Source organism: Canis lupus, chromosome 21, assembly GCF_003254725.2.
Source record: "Canis lupus dingo isolate Sandy chromosome 21, ASM325472v2, whole genome shotgun sequence".
NCBI lineage: Eukaryota > Metazoa > Chordata > Mammalia > Carnivora > Canidae > Canis > Canis lupus.
Window position 1 is genome coordinate 22,640,848 of NC_064263.1, and position 17,252 is coordinate 22,658,099.

The window sequence follows — 17,252 nt, forward strand, 5'->3', positions numbered from 1 at the left end:
TAGCGTGTCTGATGGGTGATGTGAGCGCTGTGGAGGGAAAATTCACCTGGAGCGAGGATCAGAGTGCCAGCAGGGAGACGCAGGGCCCTTCTGCACTTTTAAATAGGGTGGTTTGCACACATGACCCTGATAGGAGGCCTTTGGGGACATTGAAGGAGACAAGAGGAGGCTGTGTGGTCACTTAGAGGAAGGACATCCCAGCTAGGAAAGGACACTGGCCATTGTGGGAAGCAATGCACACATTTGAAATGATCTCTAGGCATGTCTCCTTTGCCTCAAAAGCCGTCAGCTCCATTCTGGGCACAGATGGGCTCTGAACCATTAAGGCCATAGCTAGAGGTGATATTGTCTCATCTTGCTTGTTCAGCCTTTGCTAAATAAGGCTTTCATGTCACTGTGCCTGAGGATGACTAGGGGTGCCAGAGAGAACCCCGACACGCTGCCCAACCAAGCACATGGGTGTCAGGAGGCCTGGGATCTGGTCTTCGCTCTGCTGCTGGCTGATGATAGGACATTAGATAGGGCACCACCCTCTCTGGGCGTCAGGTGGGTGATGGGGTTTCTTACTGAGTTGTTGAAAATGTTCTAGAATTAGATAACGGTGATGGTTGCACAACTTTGTGAAATACTACAATCCACTGAATTGCACACTTAGGAAACAACAACAAAAGAAAGATGGTTGGTCAAGAAGATGACCTCTAAAAGAAGAATCACCAATATTTTTTGTGTCTATAATACTCCAGGGCCTGCACTCGACGTGTTATGTCACAATCTCTAGGGTTCCTTCTGGTTTGGACTTCTCAGGATCCACCATGATGATATTCACATTGTGATCATTCATCAGTAAGTCCAACTCGAGCCCCTCCTTCTGGCCTGAAGCCAGTCTAGACACTGGGGAAGAGAGGGCACAGGTGCTCAACCTCTGCCCTGCAGAGCTTAGAGCCCTTGGGAGAAATCAGATGTGCACCTTGTACCCAGAAGGTTATTCTCTTTAGGACTAGCTTCTTCTTTTCCTTCTCTAGGAAAAAAAAACAAATTACAGAACGGGACATAAAGGGGTGGCCGCACGGGGGGGCCCTGGGAGTTGATTTATTCATTGATGCACTGGAAACTCCGGCCAGGTGTTTGGGATCCAGGGGTGGGCAAGTCAGACCCAGCCCCGCCCTTAGAAAGGGAAACAGACTCTTAAACAATCAAACACACAATTAAGGATTTCTTTCATGACCATGATTGCCATCAGTGCTATGAAGGAAGAGCACACCATGTACTGAAGGCACCGGCACAGCCGGAGCTGAGTTCTGAGGGCGAGGAGAAACAATGAAGGGGTACGGAGGGGTGGTGGCGATGGCAGAGGGCAGGCCGTGCCAGACCCGCCAAGGCCCTGTGCCAGCAGAGGAAGGCCAGTGCGGATGAAGAGCAGGGAGCAGGGGGCCAGGCCAGGCCCCACCGTGCAGGGCCCTAGAGGCCGGGGGCCGTGCAAGTCTGGACTATGCTCATTGTCCCCGCTCACTCTCAAGTGTCCCAGTTCGGATACTAAATGACAGCCACCCTCTGTACAGGCCACATGAACGGATTTGTGCTAAGAAGGACCCGAGTTCCCAGAAGGCCTTGGTCACGGCTCCCTCCCTCCCGGCCTCCAAGCCTGCTGCTGCGCACGTCCAGGTCCAGGAGCGAGGGCCTGCCAGCCTGAGCAGCCACAGCGGATATTTGAGCTGGATGATGTGTGGAGAGTCCCGCCTGGCAGCCCCCTGGCCATCGGCCACGCTGCCCGCCTCCCAGGTGGACCCCGCCCCCCCTCGCCCCCCACCCCCCCTGACGCCAGCTTCCCCGCTTCAATCTCTTGAGGTGAGCGCTTTCCACCAGGTCTCAGGCCAAGCCTGGCTCTTGGCTCCAGATTCCGTGAGCCGGTTTCCGGCCATCCCCGCCCTCGCGGCTCCCCGAGGACCTGCTCCAGGCCTCTGCTGCAGCCTCATGCTCTTTCCACTCTTGTTTTTTATTTTTTGCCTCTCTTTATTTTCCTCTCTGTGTGACTCTCCCTGAGCCGGGCCTCTTTCTATCCTGCCTTCCTTCCTTCCTTTTTTTTTTTTTCCTCCCTTTTCTCCAGGGTAGCTGGGGCATTAAGGGAAAAGCATGTGCTTTAGAACAGATGGAACAGGGTTCAAAGCCTAGCTCTGTCGGCTGTCATCTTGGGCAAATGTGTCCTCTCTGAGCCAGCTTCGGGTTCTGTGGAATGGGGATGACCCTAACTCCTGTTTCTCTGGGCGGTGGTGAGGTGAGATGAAGTTCGCCAAGGGCCTCCAGGGAATAGTAGGTGCTCGACAAATGGTCATTTCTTCTTAGCCTCCTTTTGCACATTCTTCTCCCTGAGGTCTGCTTGTTTTGGTCACTTCACCCCAAAGTAAGGAACAGAAGCCACCCCACCCACCGCTGGACCCCAACCACCTTGCTTTCTCTCAACACAGCCCCACCACACCCAGACCGAGTGGAGCCAACAGCGTCAGGACATGTGCAGCCTGCCTACTGCTAGGCCTGTGGCTGGGAGGCCTTGCTGGATGGCCTAGACGGGCCGCTCTGCCATGGGGCTCCCAAGGGGGACATGGGAGGTGGCTTCTGAGTTGTGCTATGACGCAGGCACCCAGAGATTTTGGGTTTCCACCAACCTAAGGACGAAAAAGGCAGCCTTTCAACATCCACCCACCTCTTATCGGCTTCTCACTGCACACCAACCCCTCAACATCACGTGCTGCCCTTTCTGGCTTCCAAACCATTGCTTGTGTCCCTTACCCCACCTGGAATCCCCTTCTACTTCCTCCCTCTCATTCAGAGCCTTATACCAGCTCTAGGGCTTAGATGTGACAGAAGAAGAACTGAGGCTCAAGGATACCCAGATGTTGGTATTTCTTACAATGAGAACATGTTCAGGAGTGCCTGGCTGTATCAGTTGGTAGAGCATACAACTCTTGATCTCAGGGTCATGAGTTCAGGCCCGATGTTGGGTGTGGAGCCTAGTCAAAAAAATAAAAATAAAAAATAAAGTAAAAGAGAGAATGTGTTCAGTATAACATATTGTGTTATTTTTTAAAAAAGATTTATTTATTTGAGAGAGAGAGAGAGCATGAGCAGGAGGGACAGAGAGAATCACAAGCAGACTCCACATCAAGCATGGATCCCAGTGTAGGGCCTGATCCCAGGACCCTGAGATCATGACCAGAGCCAAAACCAATAGTTGGATGCTCAACCAACTATGCCACCCAGTCGCCCCTTGTGCTATTTCTTAAAAGACAAAATAAAGTAGTTTGCCTGGAGTTATACTGGATCTAGTCCACATGATTCCACATTTCTCATTTGTTCTCTCTCTTCCACACTACCTGTCACATAGTTGTAACTATGCGAGCCTTGCTGTAACTTACTTCTTGGATGTCACTTAAAAATAATTATGTAAATAAGCCCATACATTTATGGTCCACTGATTTTTGACAAGAGAGCCAATTAAAGGGAGACAGTATAGTCTTTTAATAAATGGTGCTGGGACAACTGGATATCCACATGCAAAAGCATGAAGTCAGAACCCTACCTCACACCATTTACAACAATTAACTCAAAATGGATCAAAGACCTAAATAATAGCTACAGCTAGAAAACTCTTAGAAAAACACAATGAATGTGCATTTTTGTGGCTTTGGATAAGACAATAATAGACACCAAAAACACAAGCAGCCAGAAGAAAAGATAGAGAAACTGGATTTATAATAATTTAAAAATTTGTGCTTCAAAAGACACTATCAAGAAAGTGAAAAGACAACCTACAAAATGGGAGAAAATATTTGCAAGTAATGTATACAGTAAAGATACAGCATCCTAGTATCCACTGTATATAAAGAACTATAATTCAACAATAATTTTTTAAAAAGATAACCTACTTTTTTAAATGAGCACAAGATTTGAATAAATATTTCTCCGAAGGAGATCTACAAACGGCCAGCAAGCACAGGAAAAGATGCTCAGCATTATTAGTTACTGGGGAAATGCAAATCACAACCACAATGAGAAACCACTCCGTATCAACTAGGATGGCCAAAATAAAAGTGAGAAGACAGGGGCCCCTGGGTAGCTCAGGTGGTTAAGTATCAGCCTTTGGCTCAAGTCATGATCCCAGGGTCCTAGGATTAAGGCCCTCGTTGGTACTCCCTGCTCAGCAGGGAGTCTGCTTCTTCTTCTGCTCCTCCCCCTGCTCATGTGCTTCCTTTCTCTCTCACTCTTTCTCTCAAATAAATGGATAAAATCTTTAAAAAAAAATTAAAAAGTCAGAAAACAGTAAGTGCTGACAAGGATGTGGAGAAACTGGAACATTCATTCCCTCCTGGAAGAAATGTAAAATGATGCAGCCGCTATAGAAAACTATTTGGCAAAAAAAAAAAAAAAAAAAAAAGAAAAAAGAAAACTATTTGGCAATTCATGAAAAGTCATAGAGAGTTACCTTTAATCCAGCAATTCTACTCCTAGGTATATATGCAAGAGAATTGAAAGCATATATTTCATACAAAGCTTATACGTGACCATTCTTAACAGCATTATTCCTGACAGGCAAAAAGTGGAAACAACCCAAAGTACATCAACTGATGAATGGATAAACAAAATGGGGCATATCCATACAATGAAATGTTATCCAGTTATAAGATGAAATGAAGAAGTACTGATATATGCCAAAACATGGATAAACTTGAAAATGAACTTGAAATGTCTGGAATAGGAAAATTTATAGAAACAAAAAGGAAATTAGCAGTTGCTAGGGGCGAGGCAGTGAGTGGAATGGGGAGTGATACGTGTGGAATTTCTTTTTGGGGTGATGGAAATATTCTGAAATTTGATGGTGGGGATGGTTGCAAAAACTTGTGAACATACTAAAAACCACTGAACTGTACACTTTAAAAGGGTGAATGTATATCTCAGTGATATCTTTTGTTTTGGTTTTTGTTTTTCAAAGTAGTTGCATAGATCTGTAGAGGATCTTGCAGAACACTGAACCCAATATTCACCTCCCACCCCCATTCCTGCCCATGTGAGAGGTAGAGAAGTTACAGGCCAGAGAGGGGAAGGAACACACAGCAAGTCTGAGACAGAGTATGGATAGAACCCAGAACTTTAGCCCCCTCCTCTCCTACCCAAGTTGTTAGTTCCTGGAGGGCAAGAACTTTTATTAATTTTTTATTACACTTTTACTAGTCTCATACCTCCTATCACAATAGCATAGCACAGCAGAAATAAGAGTCAGGATGGCTCCTATTCTAAGAGCCTACATAAAGACCCAATTCCAATGAGCCTGAGGAACATGGATTCACTGGCCCACACACCTGGGAGGGACAAGGGTGTGCTTGGGAACTCAGTGGCCTCCCCTACCCCCCTGCCTGTTTCTTCTCTTCCTTCCTCATTCTCCTTGTCTTCCTCACAAAGCAGGGAATGTGACTGCTGGAAGCTCTGGGAAATCACACCTTTTAGAGCTTGCATTCCAAAGGGGCCCTAAGTGCTCTCTCCCAGAGTCTATTTATGCAAATTGAGGACAACAGCTCTGTTTGGTACACTTGGGCCATATAATATGGCTAGGAAGATGGAATGCTCCAAAAGGCCAGACCTTCTAGCAGGTTACTGGTCTCTGTGACTCTTTTCTTGAAACTCAGAAGGTGGGGAGGGCAGCAAGGAAGGGGTGCTTTTACCATCAAAGTGGGTGGGAGATGGGGCACCCAGGTGGCTCAGTTGGTTGAGCAGTTGCCTTTGGCTCAAGTCATGATCCTGGGACCCTGGGATTGAGCCCCACCTCCATAGAGCTCCTTGCTCAGAGGGGAGTCTGCTTCTTCCTCTTTTCTGCCCCTCCCCACCCCTCATGTGCACACACACAGACACTCTCTCTCAAATAAATAAATAACATCTTTAGAAAAAAAAACAGTGGGAGGGAGACTGGACAGGCAAATATTCAGCTGCCCCCTCCCCTAAGGGTCCAGTGTGGTAGGATCTAAGAGCCAGGAAGAAGGCAGTCAGTTTTTAGATGCAGAATGACTTGGTGTGTAAGTCCAGCTTTTGACTTTCTGGCTCTGTGCAGGAAGGCAAGCGACACCCCTAGCACCCTCACCCCCTCAGCCTCCATTTTCTGGACTGCTCTGAGAACAGTGACTCCCAGGCCACAGAGTTGTAAATATCTGAGATAAGGAACACAGAGTGATGGACCAGAGCCAGGCACACAGTAGGGGCAATGCTAAGGGCAGTTAGCCAGGATGCTAGGGATTTGGAGAAGATGCTTTAGACAGCGGAGACTTCCCAAGGCCCAGATCTCTGGCCCAGGGCTGAGGGGGCAACAATGAAAGGGACCTCTCCTCCCTGAGTAAGGATCATATAAGGTGCATCCCTATGGGGCATGACTCAGCATCAGCCCAGTGCTGACCTGCTGGCGACCTTGGCTTGGTGACCTGCTCTTCCTGAGCTCAGTGTCCCCTGAACTAGAGAACACTGCTCTGGATGAGCGTTCAGGGTTCTTCTTCACCTAAGCCTGCTATGACTTAACGAGTGTCACTTCCTGAAGTGGCATATGCTCATTTTCTAAAGGGACCAAGTAGCCCTCACTACAGAGATGAGCAAGGCCCTGTGCTGGGCATGGGGACTCAGATGACTCTGACCAGGCCCTGCGGCCTGCTAGATGAATAGACATGGTCACCTACTGAGGGGAGCTCAGTCACCTCACCCTGTGTGACCCTGGGTAAGTCACTTCCCTGCTCTGCAGCTCCCTTTTGCCCTATTTGTAAGGGAAAGAGTTAACCATGGGAATGACAGCCCGTGGCCAGGCCCACAGCCCCATCAAGTCCCAAAGAGGTGACTGAGTAGCCCATCCCCCATACCTCAGCCTCAGAGTCTAGTGACATCATCTCCAATCCTCTCTGTTTCCCTGGCAACTGGGGTGCTGGCTGAGGCTCCCCAGGGATGCAGACCGTCTGGATTTCCTTACGTATAACTGTACCTTGTCCACATTTTCACAATTAAATTGTCAGTTTAAGTTAAGTGTTGTCTGCTGACAGCTGTCAACCTCTCTCTGGCTCCCCTCACTCTTCACCCGGAGCAGGTAAGTGAGAACATCTTGCCCAGTCCTTCAGTGCTGTGGAAAGAGGCTAGGACGAGAGTCGGAGGCAGGAGGTCTGGGTTCATGCCCAGCTCTGCTGTGCATTTGCTGTGTGGTCTTGGGCAAGTCACTTGCCCTCTCTCGGCCTAGGTTTCCTTATCTTAAAAAGAATCCTCTCTACCCAGCCTCTATCCCTCCCAAGGCAGCGGCAAGTCTCAAAGGAGCCCATAACTGTGGCAAGGCTTAAAAAGCCATAAAGCTCAGCTTGGAGGCTGGGATGGTTCATAAACTGACCAAGCAGATCTTGAAAGGGACTTTTCTGAGTCCTCACCAGAGAAATAGGGAAGATTAGTTCCCCCTCCGGTCTACCCTGCCTCCCCCTGGCTGCAGACCTAGCTCAGGTTTTCTCTGGCCTCCTTCACAACCTGTTCCTAGACTGAAAAGGCAAAAGAGGTACTCTTCTGAACAGGTCCCGGTCCTGAAGATACAGAGCGCAGGAGCCTGGCTGGAGGGTCAAGGGCTCTGCTTCTCATGACAGGTGTGCCCATGCTGATCGGCCAGGCTCTCCCTCCCCATGATGCACCTAAGCACCCCTTGCTCCCACCACAACTCCCCCATCTCGGGCTTCCAGGAACTCTCTCTCACCTCCCCTCCTGACCCCACTCTCTCTAAGATCTGCCCAGACTTGAATCCCACACCTGACCTCAACCATCCTGCTTCAGACTTCCTCCAGGCCACCCTTGGCAAAGCCCATGCTGCTTAGCCTGGCACTCAGGGTCCTCCCCTGCCAGCCTCACCAAGCCCCTGACTTACCTTTCCCTGAAACCAAACTTCTCCCTCTTGTCTTTGCATTAGCTGTTCCCACTGCTGGGAACACCCCGCACCACCCCCCCCACCCCAGTCCCCAGCCACCTGACAATTCCTCCCCCACCTGCACATTATTTATATAGACATGAATGCTAAGTACAAATGAGCTCTCCATCTGGAACTGTTTATGTACCTGGCAGAAAAGGAACTAACCTTTACCAAGGACTGATTGTGTGCAGAGCATTTTACATATATCATCTCTTTAAGCCCCACAGCAACCCTAGGAGGTACATTTCACCACTCAGTCAGATGAGATGACTGAGGCTCAGAGACAGGAAGTGTCTTGTCCAAGGCCAAACAGAGGTGGGGTTGTGGTTAGAACCCCAAATTGCATGATTCCAGAACCTGTGTTTGTTTGGGGCCCTGATGGAAACACATCCTCAAGGGGATAGGGTGGCCGGCATTCTGTGTACATGGAAATACCTGCTATTACGGGAGGTTGTGCTGCCCTGCAAATGCCAGGGACCACTGTGATATACCTGAGGCCATCTTATAGGGTAGGGGATGTAGGAAAAGAAGCAGGACCATCAGAGGAGTCATAGGTCTCTGCTCCAGAAGGAGGAGAACCTTCTCCCAGGTGGAGCTCTCCCACAACGGAAGAGGTTGTCCTGGAGGGAGTGAGTTCCCTTCCCTTGACATTTGTAAACAGAGGCTGGGTGAGGACATTGACTCACTCATTTGGTAACTTTGGAGCAACCCTTGTTGGCAGGCCTTGATGGAGTGCCAGGGATGCAGCGTGGGCCAGACAGAACCAGTCACTGACCACATGATGTTCCCAGAGCAATGGAGACATTTTTAGGGGCTCTGGTGGCCAGAACGTCAGAGATAGGCCAGGGTGAATGGCCAGACTCTGGATTCTGGAATGACCATAGACAAATGCACATCTTTTCGCTTTTTCACTAGTGAAGCCTGGTCACTTCAGGCAGCTCTTGCCAGGTAACAAGCCATGTCAAAATTTAGTGGCTGAAAGGAACAACCGATGGATTCTCCTGATTGTGTGGGCTGACCGGCCGCGTCTACTGCTCTCACTGGGCTTGCTCCTAGGGCTGCATTTGGCTGGTGGGTCAGCCAGGCCTGGGTTCTGCTGCACTGGCTGTTCGAGGTCAGCTCTCTCTCTGGCACGACCCGTATCAGTTGATAGCCCAGCCTGGGCTTCTGACATGCAGCTGAGGTGGGCTCCGAGGGCAGCACAGGAGCTGCAAGGCCCCTGATGTCTGGGCTCCAGAACGCACACAGATCTGTCACATGCATGGGTCTGAGCAAGTCATGAGCCAGCCCAGATCAAGGGGTGGGGAAATAAACTTCACCTCTGGATGGAGTCACATTTCAAAGGGGTGTGTGTGTCCTGGGAGGAGAGGAATTGGTGCCATTCATTACAAACTACCTCACTAGCCTTCCCAGAAAGAGTTCAGGTCAGTGACAATAACTAGATGGATTGTGAGTTTCGAACAGCACTTGGGCTGGCGGGGGGCGGGGGGCTGGCAACCAGCAACCCAGTACCAGCCCCAAATCCTGGGGAGTACAGCTGTCCCTTCAGGTCACCAGCCACCCCAGTTTCTCCTCCAGCTGCACGAGCCCATCGGGGTTTCTTCTGTTTAAGCTGGCTGGGGTTGGGTTTCTCTCTTGGGAGTTGAAAAAGGCAGAGAAACACAAACATTGTCTCCTGAGCAGTCACCACTACAACCAAACAATTGAGAGTTGAAAGCGGCCTTTCAGAAGTCACACCCTCTGCAGACGTGACTGTGGCGTTTTGCCCTGTGCACCCAGGAAAGACAACTCTTGTCTGACTCCAGCCCCTCAAGCCTGTTCCCTGAGGCTCGTAGAGTCACAATCCCTCCCCCCAGGTACCTGAGGAAGAGGGGGCACGAAACTCCCACCCCCAGGCTATGGGCCCTGCAAATGCCAGTGCAGCCCTGGGTTCACAGCCAGGTTCCACCACTCAGGAACTGCAGAACCTTGTAACAATTACTGGACAGGTCTGGGGGTCAGTGTGTTCCTCTGCAGAGCAATGCCGGGCTCACCCACAGGCACAGACGCCACCTGGCACACAGTAGGTGCTTGCTCAGCCAATATCACTTCTTTCGTAATGTTATCTCCCAGTCATCTTGGAGACAGTGGTTTAAAGGTGTTTCCATTTTGCAGACAATGAGACCAAGTATCACAGAGGCTGAGTGACTTGACCAGGGTCACACAGCAGGTAAGTGAAGGACAAGAATCTGAGAGCCAGGCCCAGGTATTCTGCTGACATGCCTGCCGCTCTTTGATCACCTTCTGCCTTTTTCTGGAAGATGTGGTCTCAGGGGGGATGCCCACCCCAGCTCCAGGGACACCTGAGCTGAGTTTCTCTCCCTAGAGCCCTGTTCACCTGCCTTCCCAAGAAGACCTTTTAGAAGGTACCCCAGAGCTGGAAAGAGCACCCTTTGGTCTCAGGATCACCATGTCCATAGTTCATCCTATGATACAGGTAAAAGTCCAAGAGATCCAAGACCTGTGTTCTGGAGCTGAAAAAGCCCTTGGGGGTTACCTAGTACAACTCCTTCACAGATGAGGTGACCGGGGCTCAGAAAACAATGATCTGCTCTGGAATAGCAAGCTACTGCCAGGGCTAAGGCCTACCCCCAGGTCACCTGTCTCTCCATCCAGGGCTCCCAGAAACGGCTGATTCACCTCACCATCTCCACCAAGGCCTTAGTCCCAAAAGAGGGAAGCTGACAGGGGTGGAGGGGGTCAGCAGATGAACAGAACTGGAACAGTAGCTCCCGGCTCCGCCCCCACTCCCCCCCCCTCACTGCGCAGTGGTGGGGGAGGGAAAGGCGTGTGCCCCTGACCAACAGCAGGCAGGGGCTGAGAAGCCCGTAGGCAGGAAGCCCCCCAGCACGTCTAGGCGATCAGATAACTAGAATAACTGGGGGTAATTGAGAAGGAAAATATATTAACATCTCCAGCAAGCAGCCGCCAAGAGCATGCCCAGCCAGCCTAGATCACAGCCTCCGTCCCTCTGTAGGGGAGCCGGCAACCCGCGCAGCCAGCACAGCCTTACAGCCTTGACACACCTTGGCCCTAGAGGAGCCCCTGGACAGAAGAAAGGAGAAGGAAAAAGAGAAGGGGGGAGGTCAGTTGGTTCTGAAGATGAAAAAAGCTTTTTCTCACAAGTGTCTCTCAGAATCCCAGAATGTCTGAGGTGGGAAACTACTCCCCATATACCAATGGGGAGCCTGGGGTACAGGGAGAGGCGTACCCCTCCCCCAGGGCCTCCCGTGACTGAATCCAGGGCTTTGCCACCACTTCATGCCTCCGCTCCCCTCCCAGGGCAGGGTTTTCAGCCCTCTCTAATGCCTGGGTCTTGATTCACAAGACAGAGCTGAGCATCAGGGAGGGAACAGGAGAGCTCCAGGCTGGGCTTCAGGAATTCTGGGACTTTCTCCTGGCTTCCCTCAACTCCCTTCAGACAGTGGGAAGTCACAATCCTCCCATCAAGCTGATGGCCATCAGCTATCGTGTACATGGGGCCAGAAAGACCCGAGTTCAGATATCAGCTCCAACACTGGCTAGTCCCACTCTTTTGAGCCCCAGCTTCCATATCTATGAAATGGGGATACTAATTCCATCTTGGAGGATACAGAAGATTTGATGGGATTGCATTATTCCCATTTTGTGGATGTGGAAACGAACACTCGGGGATTTTAAGCAACTTGCTCAAGATCACACTGCTAAAAATAAAATTGGGCAAAGTTAATATTGGAGCCAAACTGTGTGACTCCAAAATGCTTTCTGTTTCTATTCTAGCTGGGAGCCCGAAGATTTCTGGCTGAAGGACTGTTTATCCAAATGTTTGCAGGCAACTCAGGTAGCTTCTCCCTAAGCAGAAGGTTAGACCCAGGCGAGGGTCCATCCCAATTGGCCAGAGGCCCCTAGGAACAGCTCTGACCAGAGTACCTTGGGGTGGGAGAGCTAAGGACAGTTTGGCCTCTGGATGCCTGTGTCTCCAACCTCTTAGGTGGAGCAGCCTTGTCCTTCCCATGCAACACCAACCACCCCTTTTCTAGACACCCGATCCCCCCAAAACCCCACTACCTTCCTGCAGCTTTTATAACCCCTAGCCTTCCACATGCTCTGGGAGAGGAGATGGGGGTGTCCCAGCCTGTGTTCACAAGGACATTCCTATGACTCTATGCAGGAGTGTCTGTACATTCGGTGTTGCATGCTTGGAAGCTGCATGTGCATTTGTACTGTGTGCAGGGAAGCACATCTATGGGCATGAATTGGGTGGGGGCACTTATGTTTGGCCTCATCTTGAAGATGTCTATGGCCGTTTCACTTGCATCTGCTACTGAATGTGTGTGGGCATATGGTGTGTGCAAGTATCTCCTGAGTGTGTCCTGGTCACGCGTAGGGTGATATGTCCCAGCCCTGTTCACTGAGGGGGACTGGCTGTCCATGTGCAGAGGGTATTTGTATGGTTGAGAGCCTGCAATGGGCTCTGTGGGCCCAGGTGTGTGCATGTAGATGGTGGGACCTGCAGCCAGACTGCGGCAGTCTATGGGTGTCACTTCACGGGCAGTTGTGAAGAATGGGGCAAAGCGTACCAGGTCTTTTAGGGACCTGAGACAAGCCCCCTTTCACTAAGTCTCTATTTTCCTTCTACTAATGAACTAGATTATCCTTGAGATTATGCTTGGGACTGAGGCCCCTGGGGTTGGGGCAAACAGAAGCCATGAAAGCTCAGCACCTGACTCTGCAAGTTAGAAACGGGAGAGGGGGCTGTAGGGTCAGCCAGAAAGGCCAAGGTGTGTGTGCGAAGAGGGATGGGCACTCACCTAACCAGTCCCAGGGAAGTTGCTTAGAAACACAGCCCCAGCCCCAGGCCGGGCCTATGCCAGATGGGAAGCAGCTCCCTAGTCCCAATTGGTTTCTAAAATCCAGTTCTCGGCTGGTAGCCCCCTGCGGACCGGAGGCGAGGCGTCCAGAAAACTCCCCTCCAGTCAGCCCAGAGGCTGGACATCCTGCCTTCTCAGGCCGAAGGTTCACAGCGTGCTTCCCAGCGCAGCGGGCTCTTGCTTCTTGTCCCCGCAGCAAGCTCAGGATGGCTGATCCCTTTTCCAGAACTAGAGGACTAGAGAGATCAGCCCCTGGAAGGCCGTCCTGGGACGCCAGCGCGGTTCCCCGCGACCCCGACGCCCCAGGTAACTGGGCTGCAGGACGAACGCCTAGTGGCACCCGCCGGGCTCCAGGCGGAGACCGCAGTGGCCTTCCCTTCCTCCTCGGTCCCACCGGACGGGCTGAGGCTCCTGGCTCGGCTTGAGCGAGGGTTAGAAACCTGCGCTACCGGGGCCCCACGCGCCGCAGGCCCGCAGTAGGCGGGCGCACGCACGCTCGGGAAGCGCCAGCTACAGCTAAGAAGTCCCCGCTCGTAACTCAGCGGGGTGCGAAGTTCTCCGCGCCGCCGGCGCCGCGGGTCCAGGCGTCCGCGGGGACCCGCCCCCGCCCCCCGCGCGCGGCCGGAGCCACCCGGTGGGGTTTCTGCGCGCTGACGTGGGCGGATCAAAGCGGCGGCCCGCGCCTTATAAAGCCGTTTGGGCGGACCGCGCCGGAGACCGCGCGGCGCGAGGAGGAGAGCTCCGGCGAGCGGGCGGGCGCAGGCCCCGGAGCCCCGCGCAGCCCCGAGCAGCCCGGGTCCGCGCCGCGGCCAGTCCTCGCCGCCCCCGAGCCGGCCGCGGTCCGCGGGGACCCCGGGCGTCCTTCTGCGGCCGCTTCGCGAAGAGGGCGCCCTCGCCGCCTGCCCTGCCGGGAGAGCGCTCGGGTCCGCGGGGGGCCGCGCTCCCGCTCCCCGGCCCGCCCCGGCAGCGCGGCACTCGGGGCGCGCGGGGCCAGCGCCCCAGGAGGTGAGCCGTGACCGCGGGCCGCGCGCGGGGCTCCGCGGGACCCGCTAGGGCGGGGGCGTCCGAGTCCGGGGGGGGACGGCGCGACCCCGTAGGCACCGCCTCGCGGGTGAGCCCCCCAAGGCCCCCTCCACACCTCCCCTCCGCGGTCCTCCGAGGAATCCCCGGGAGGGGCGCAGCCGCCGGGTCGGGGGGCTTCCCCGGCCTCTACGCCGGGGGTGGGTGGTGCGGATGGTGCGCGCCGCTGCCAGCCTTCCCGGCCGCGCCCCCGAGATCCGACCCCCTCCCTCCCCTCGCCCGCGAATGAGGCCAGGCCCGAGCCGTCCCGGGGGTGGGGGACCTGGGTCGTGCGGCTGGGCAGAGGGTGTGTGTGGCCGGGCGGGACGGGGCGTCCAGACGCGGAGAGAACCACCGCAGCTCCTACCAACTTGGCGGGGTGGGGGCGGGCGCCTCGCTCTCAGACCGACTCCCAAAGGCGGCGGGGGAGGGGGAGACCTGGGACTTTGTTTACAGACCTGAGCTCCGGGCTGGGGGGTGGGGAGGAGGAGAGTCCTGTCCCGGGACCGGAGGCACATCTGGAGCCGCCGCGAACATCTGGCTGAGCCCGCGCAGGAGCCCCACATTGCCCACCTCCTAGTGCGGAGGTGTCTCCAAGCCCCCGAGGGTGCTCAGGCTCCCAGGGTGCGGCTCCAGAGGGGTGGCGGGAGGTGCCCTGGCTTCTCCCACCCCACCCTTCCCACTTCCAAAATAACCCGTCTCGCGGGTCACCCGGCGCATCGTTCGCAGCGGAGCAGACAGATTTCGCAAGACTCCCGGCTGGGGTCAAAGCCGGGTTGTGGGCCCGGCCTAGCCTCGCGTCGCAGGTAACCTTGAAGCGGTCGCTCGGCGTCCCCGGCTCGCAGGGTCGGCCCTGCCAGCTGCGCGGCCCGAGGCTGCAGGCCCGGCCCGCGCCGACCTTGCGCGCGGCGTGGACGCTGCCCCGAGCGCGGTGCCCGCTCCCGGCCCAGCGCGCGTTCGTCCCAGGACGGGAGGCCCGGCGCGGCCCCGCCGGCTGGACTCGGACTCGGCCGCCCTCGCTGCGGCGTTTCCGAGGACTTTCAGAGCCCGAGCCGTACAGCCACCTGTTGAGCGGGGTGCGGCTGCCGAGCTCACGGTGCACAGCCCGGGCGGCCACCTCTCTCGCCAGCTGCCAGCGGGGTAGCCTGGGCCTTGGCCGCAGCGGGGGGAGGAGGGACAGCTCGTGTCTCCCGAGGACTGCGCCTTGACACAGGCCCCCTGCGCGCCTGGCCCCAAGGGGGCTCCGCGCTGGTCCGGAGCGGAGGGTCGAGCAGTTCGGGCCTGACCGCGGCAAGCGACGTCCTCTAGAACGATCCGCACCGAGAGGGCGCTTACTCTGCGCCTCATCCCACGCCCAGACGGGGACACCCGGGCCCAGGAAGAGGAGGGGACTTGCTCCAAGTCCCACGGCGCGGGAGGCAGCGGCGGGTCCCACCTCCAGCCCCCTGGCGTAGCGCCCCCTGGCGGGCCGGGGGCTCCGGGAGGCGAGCGCGCCCTGACCCCGCGCAGCCCGCGCCGCTGTCCTGGACGCCCTTACGAGGGGCAGGAAAAATCCGTCCGGACTCAGGGGGCCGGGCCAGGCGTTGCCTCTCCCAGCCACGAGCTGGGTCGGTGCAAGGAGAAGCCCGGGGCCACCGGGCCTCTCAGAGAAAGTCTGGAGTAGCTGTGGGCCTGGGTCCCCGTTTGCGGTGCCCCGGGCGGCCCGTCCGCGCGCAGTCCCCCCCCCCACTCCGGAATGCCGGGCGCCGGGCGGGGGTGGGGGGCCCACATTGCGGGGGGAGGTGGGGCCAGAAGAGACAGCGACTGGAGTTTGGATGCTCTCCCCTCCCCCCGTATCCAGCCGATATACTTCTGGTTCTCAGGAGCGGGGTACACCCTCGGCGCCGTAGGACAAAGCGTTTGGATGCCCGCTGGGCGGGAGGAGGGGCCCAGAACCCCGACTCGGCACGTTTGGAGTGCGCGCCTCGGTGTTAGGCGCCTAAAGTGCGGCTGGGTAGGAGGAAGGAGAAACGTAGTTCAGGGTTTTCTCCCTGCCTCCCTGGGTTGGGCCGCGGGCTCAGAGGTGTGCGGGGGGCGCAGACCCGCGAGGCTCCTGGGCGGCTTCGAAGGCTTCGGGAGATGCGTGGGCCAGTCCAGGCCCCGGTTCCGTAGAGGGGGACCCCGAGCCTGGGGGCGGCGGCGGGCTGGCCGAGCACGCAGCCGGAGGAGAACGCCCCCTTCCCGCTCCAGCGCCCCCTGGAAGGCGGGCGCCTCCTTTCCCGACTCCCCGAGCCCTTTAGAAAGGAATCTCTTTGTCTCTGCTCCTCCCCCGGGGAGAGGGCCTGGAGCTGCGCTGGTCTCCGGGAGAACGCCAGGTGCTGGTAAATCTGGGAGAAGCTGGGAAGGGAGTTAATGAGGTGAGAATGAAGAGAGGGAAGACACACACGCACACACGCGCGCGCGCACACACACGCACACACACACACACACACATACACACAAAGATGAAGAAAAGTAAAAAAACCCGAGAAGCGGCCCTGCGATCTGCGGGCGGGCGGGCGGGCGGGGTAACGGTTGCTCCGCGGCCCCAGGTCGCCCCCTGGCGGCCAGAGGCGGCGTGGCGTCGGCCCCGGGAGCTCCGCCGCTTAGCTTCGGCCAGGCTGGCCGGCTTTGGCTCCCGCCCGGGCACCACCCGGCCGTCTGAAGGGGGGCCGCTAGGCGGGGACCACTGTATGAACACCGCTGCCATTTCATTTCTCATCCTCCCCTCCACTGATGCCCACAGCAAGCCCCCACTTCCTAGTCTGAGCATCGGTGGACTCATAGGACACCTGGGAGTGTAACCAACGCCGCCGTTTCACACCCCCGGGTCTCAGATTTCTTACCTGTGAGATGGGGGCAGGGGTGGTACCTGTCTCCCAGGGTTGCTGGGAGGAGCACATGCGATCATGCGCTTTCTTTATAAAAGGCGAATTTTGTCCGAATCACAAGTTGTGTCCTTCGTGTACAGAGAAGGTAAACTGAGGCCCAGAGGGGAAGGATTGCCACGGCCCTCCCTACTGACTAGTAACTATTTCGGAGATAACGCAGATCCTGGGCGCTCGCACGCGCACCCGGCCTCGGCCCTGCCCCCTTTCCTCCTTTCCTTTCCGAGCCTCCCGAGGTCTGGTTGGGCCCGGCTGCTCCCTCCGCCTCGGTCTCGGACCCGCTCGCTCCGTCTCTCGGGCCCGGCCCCGCCGCCCCCGTCCCGATCGCGGGCAGCCTGGAGCCCAGCCGGGGCCGCGCTCGGCGACACCGAACTCGAGCCAGACGCCGGCCGCGTCCCGGGCTGTGCGGGGCGGGAGGCGACGCCCGCCGCGCGCTCGGCC

General features: G+C 55.9%; 1 protein-coding gene across 1 annotated transcript; it reads right to left on the reverse strand.

Moving 5' to 3' along the window:
• Positions 1-13,510: 13,510 nt before the first annotated feature.
• LOC125753215 (collagen alpha-1(I) chain-like) lies at positions 13,511-16,645 on the reverse strand. Its single transcript, XM_049098655.1, has 4 exons — positions 16,409-16,645; positions 15,987-16,281; positions 14,601-15,756; positions 13,511-14,201 (listed from the first exon to the last, which is right to left on the reverse strand). The coding sequence occupies exons 1-4, from the start codon at positions 16,643-16,645 to the stop codon at positions 13,511-13,513; spliced, it is 2,379 nt and encodes a 792-aa protein (XP_048954612.1).
• Positions 16,646-17,252: the final 607 nt, after the last annotated feature.

Excerpts from the sequence above, each read along its gene's own strand:
- LOC125753215 (XM_049098655.1), bottom strand. The coding sequence starts at position 16,645 with ATGAGAAATGAAATGGCAGCGGTGTTCATACAGTGGTCCCCGCCTAGC. Across the intron at positions 15,757-15,986 it reads GCCGCCCAGGAGCCTCGCGG|AAGTATATCGGCTGGATACG; the intron begins GTCTGCGCCCCC and ends CCTGAGAACCAG. Across the intron at positions 14,202-14,600 it reads CCGGGTGACCCGCGAGACGG|CCGCACGACCCAGGTCCCCC; the intron begins GTTATTTTGGAA and ends CCCTCTGCCCAG.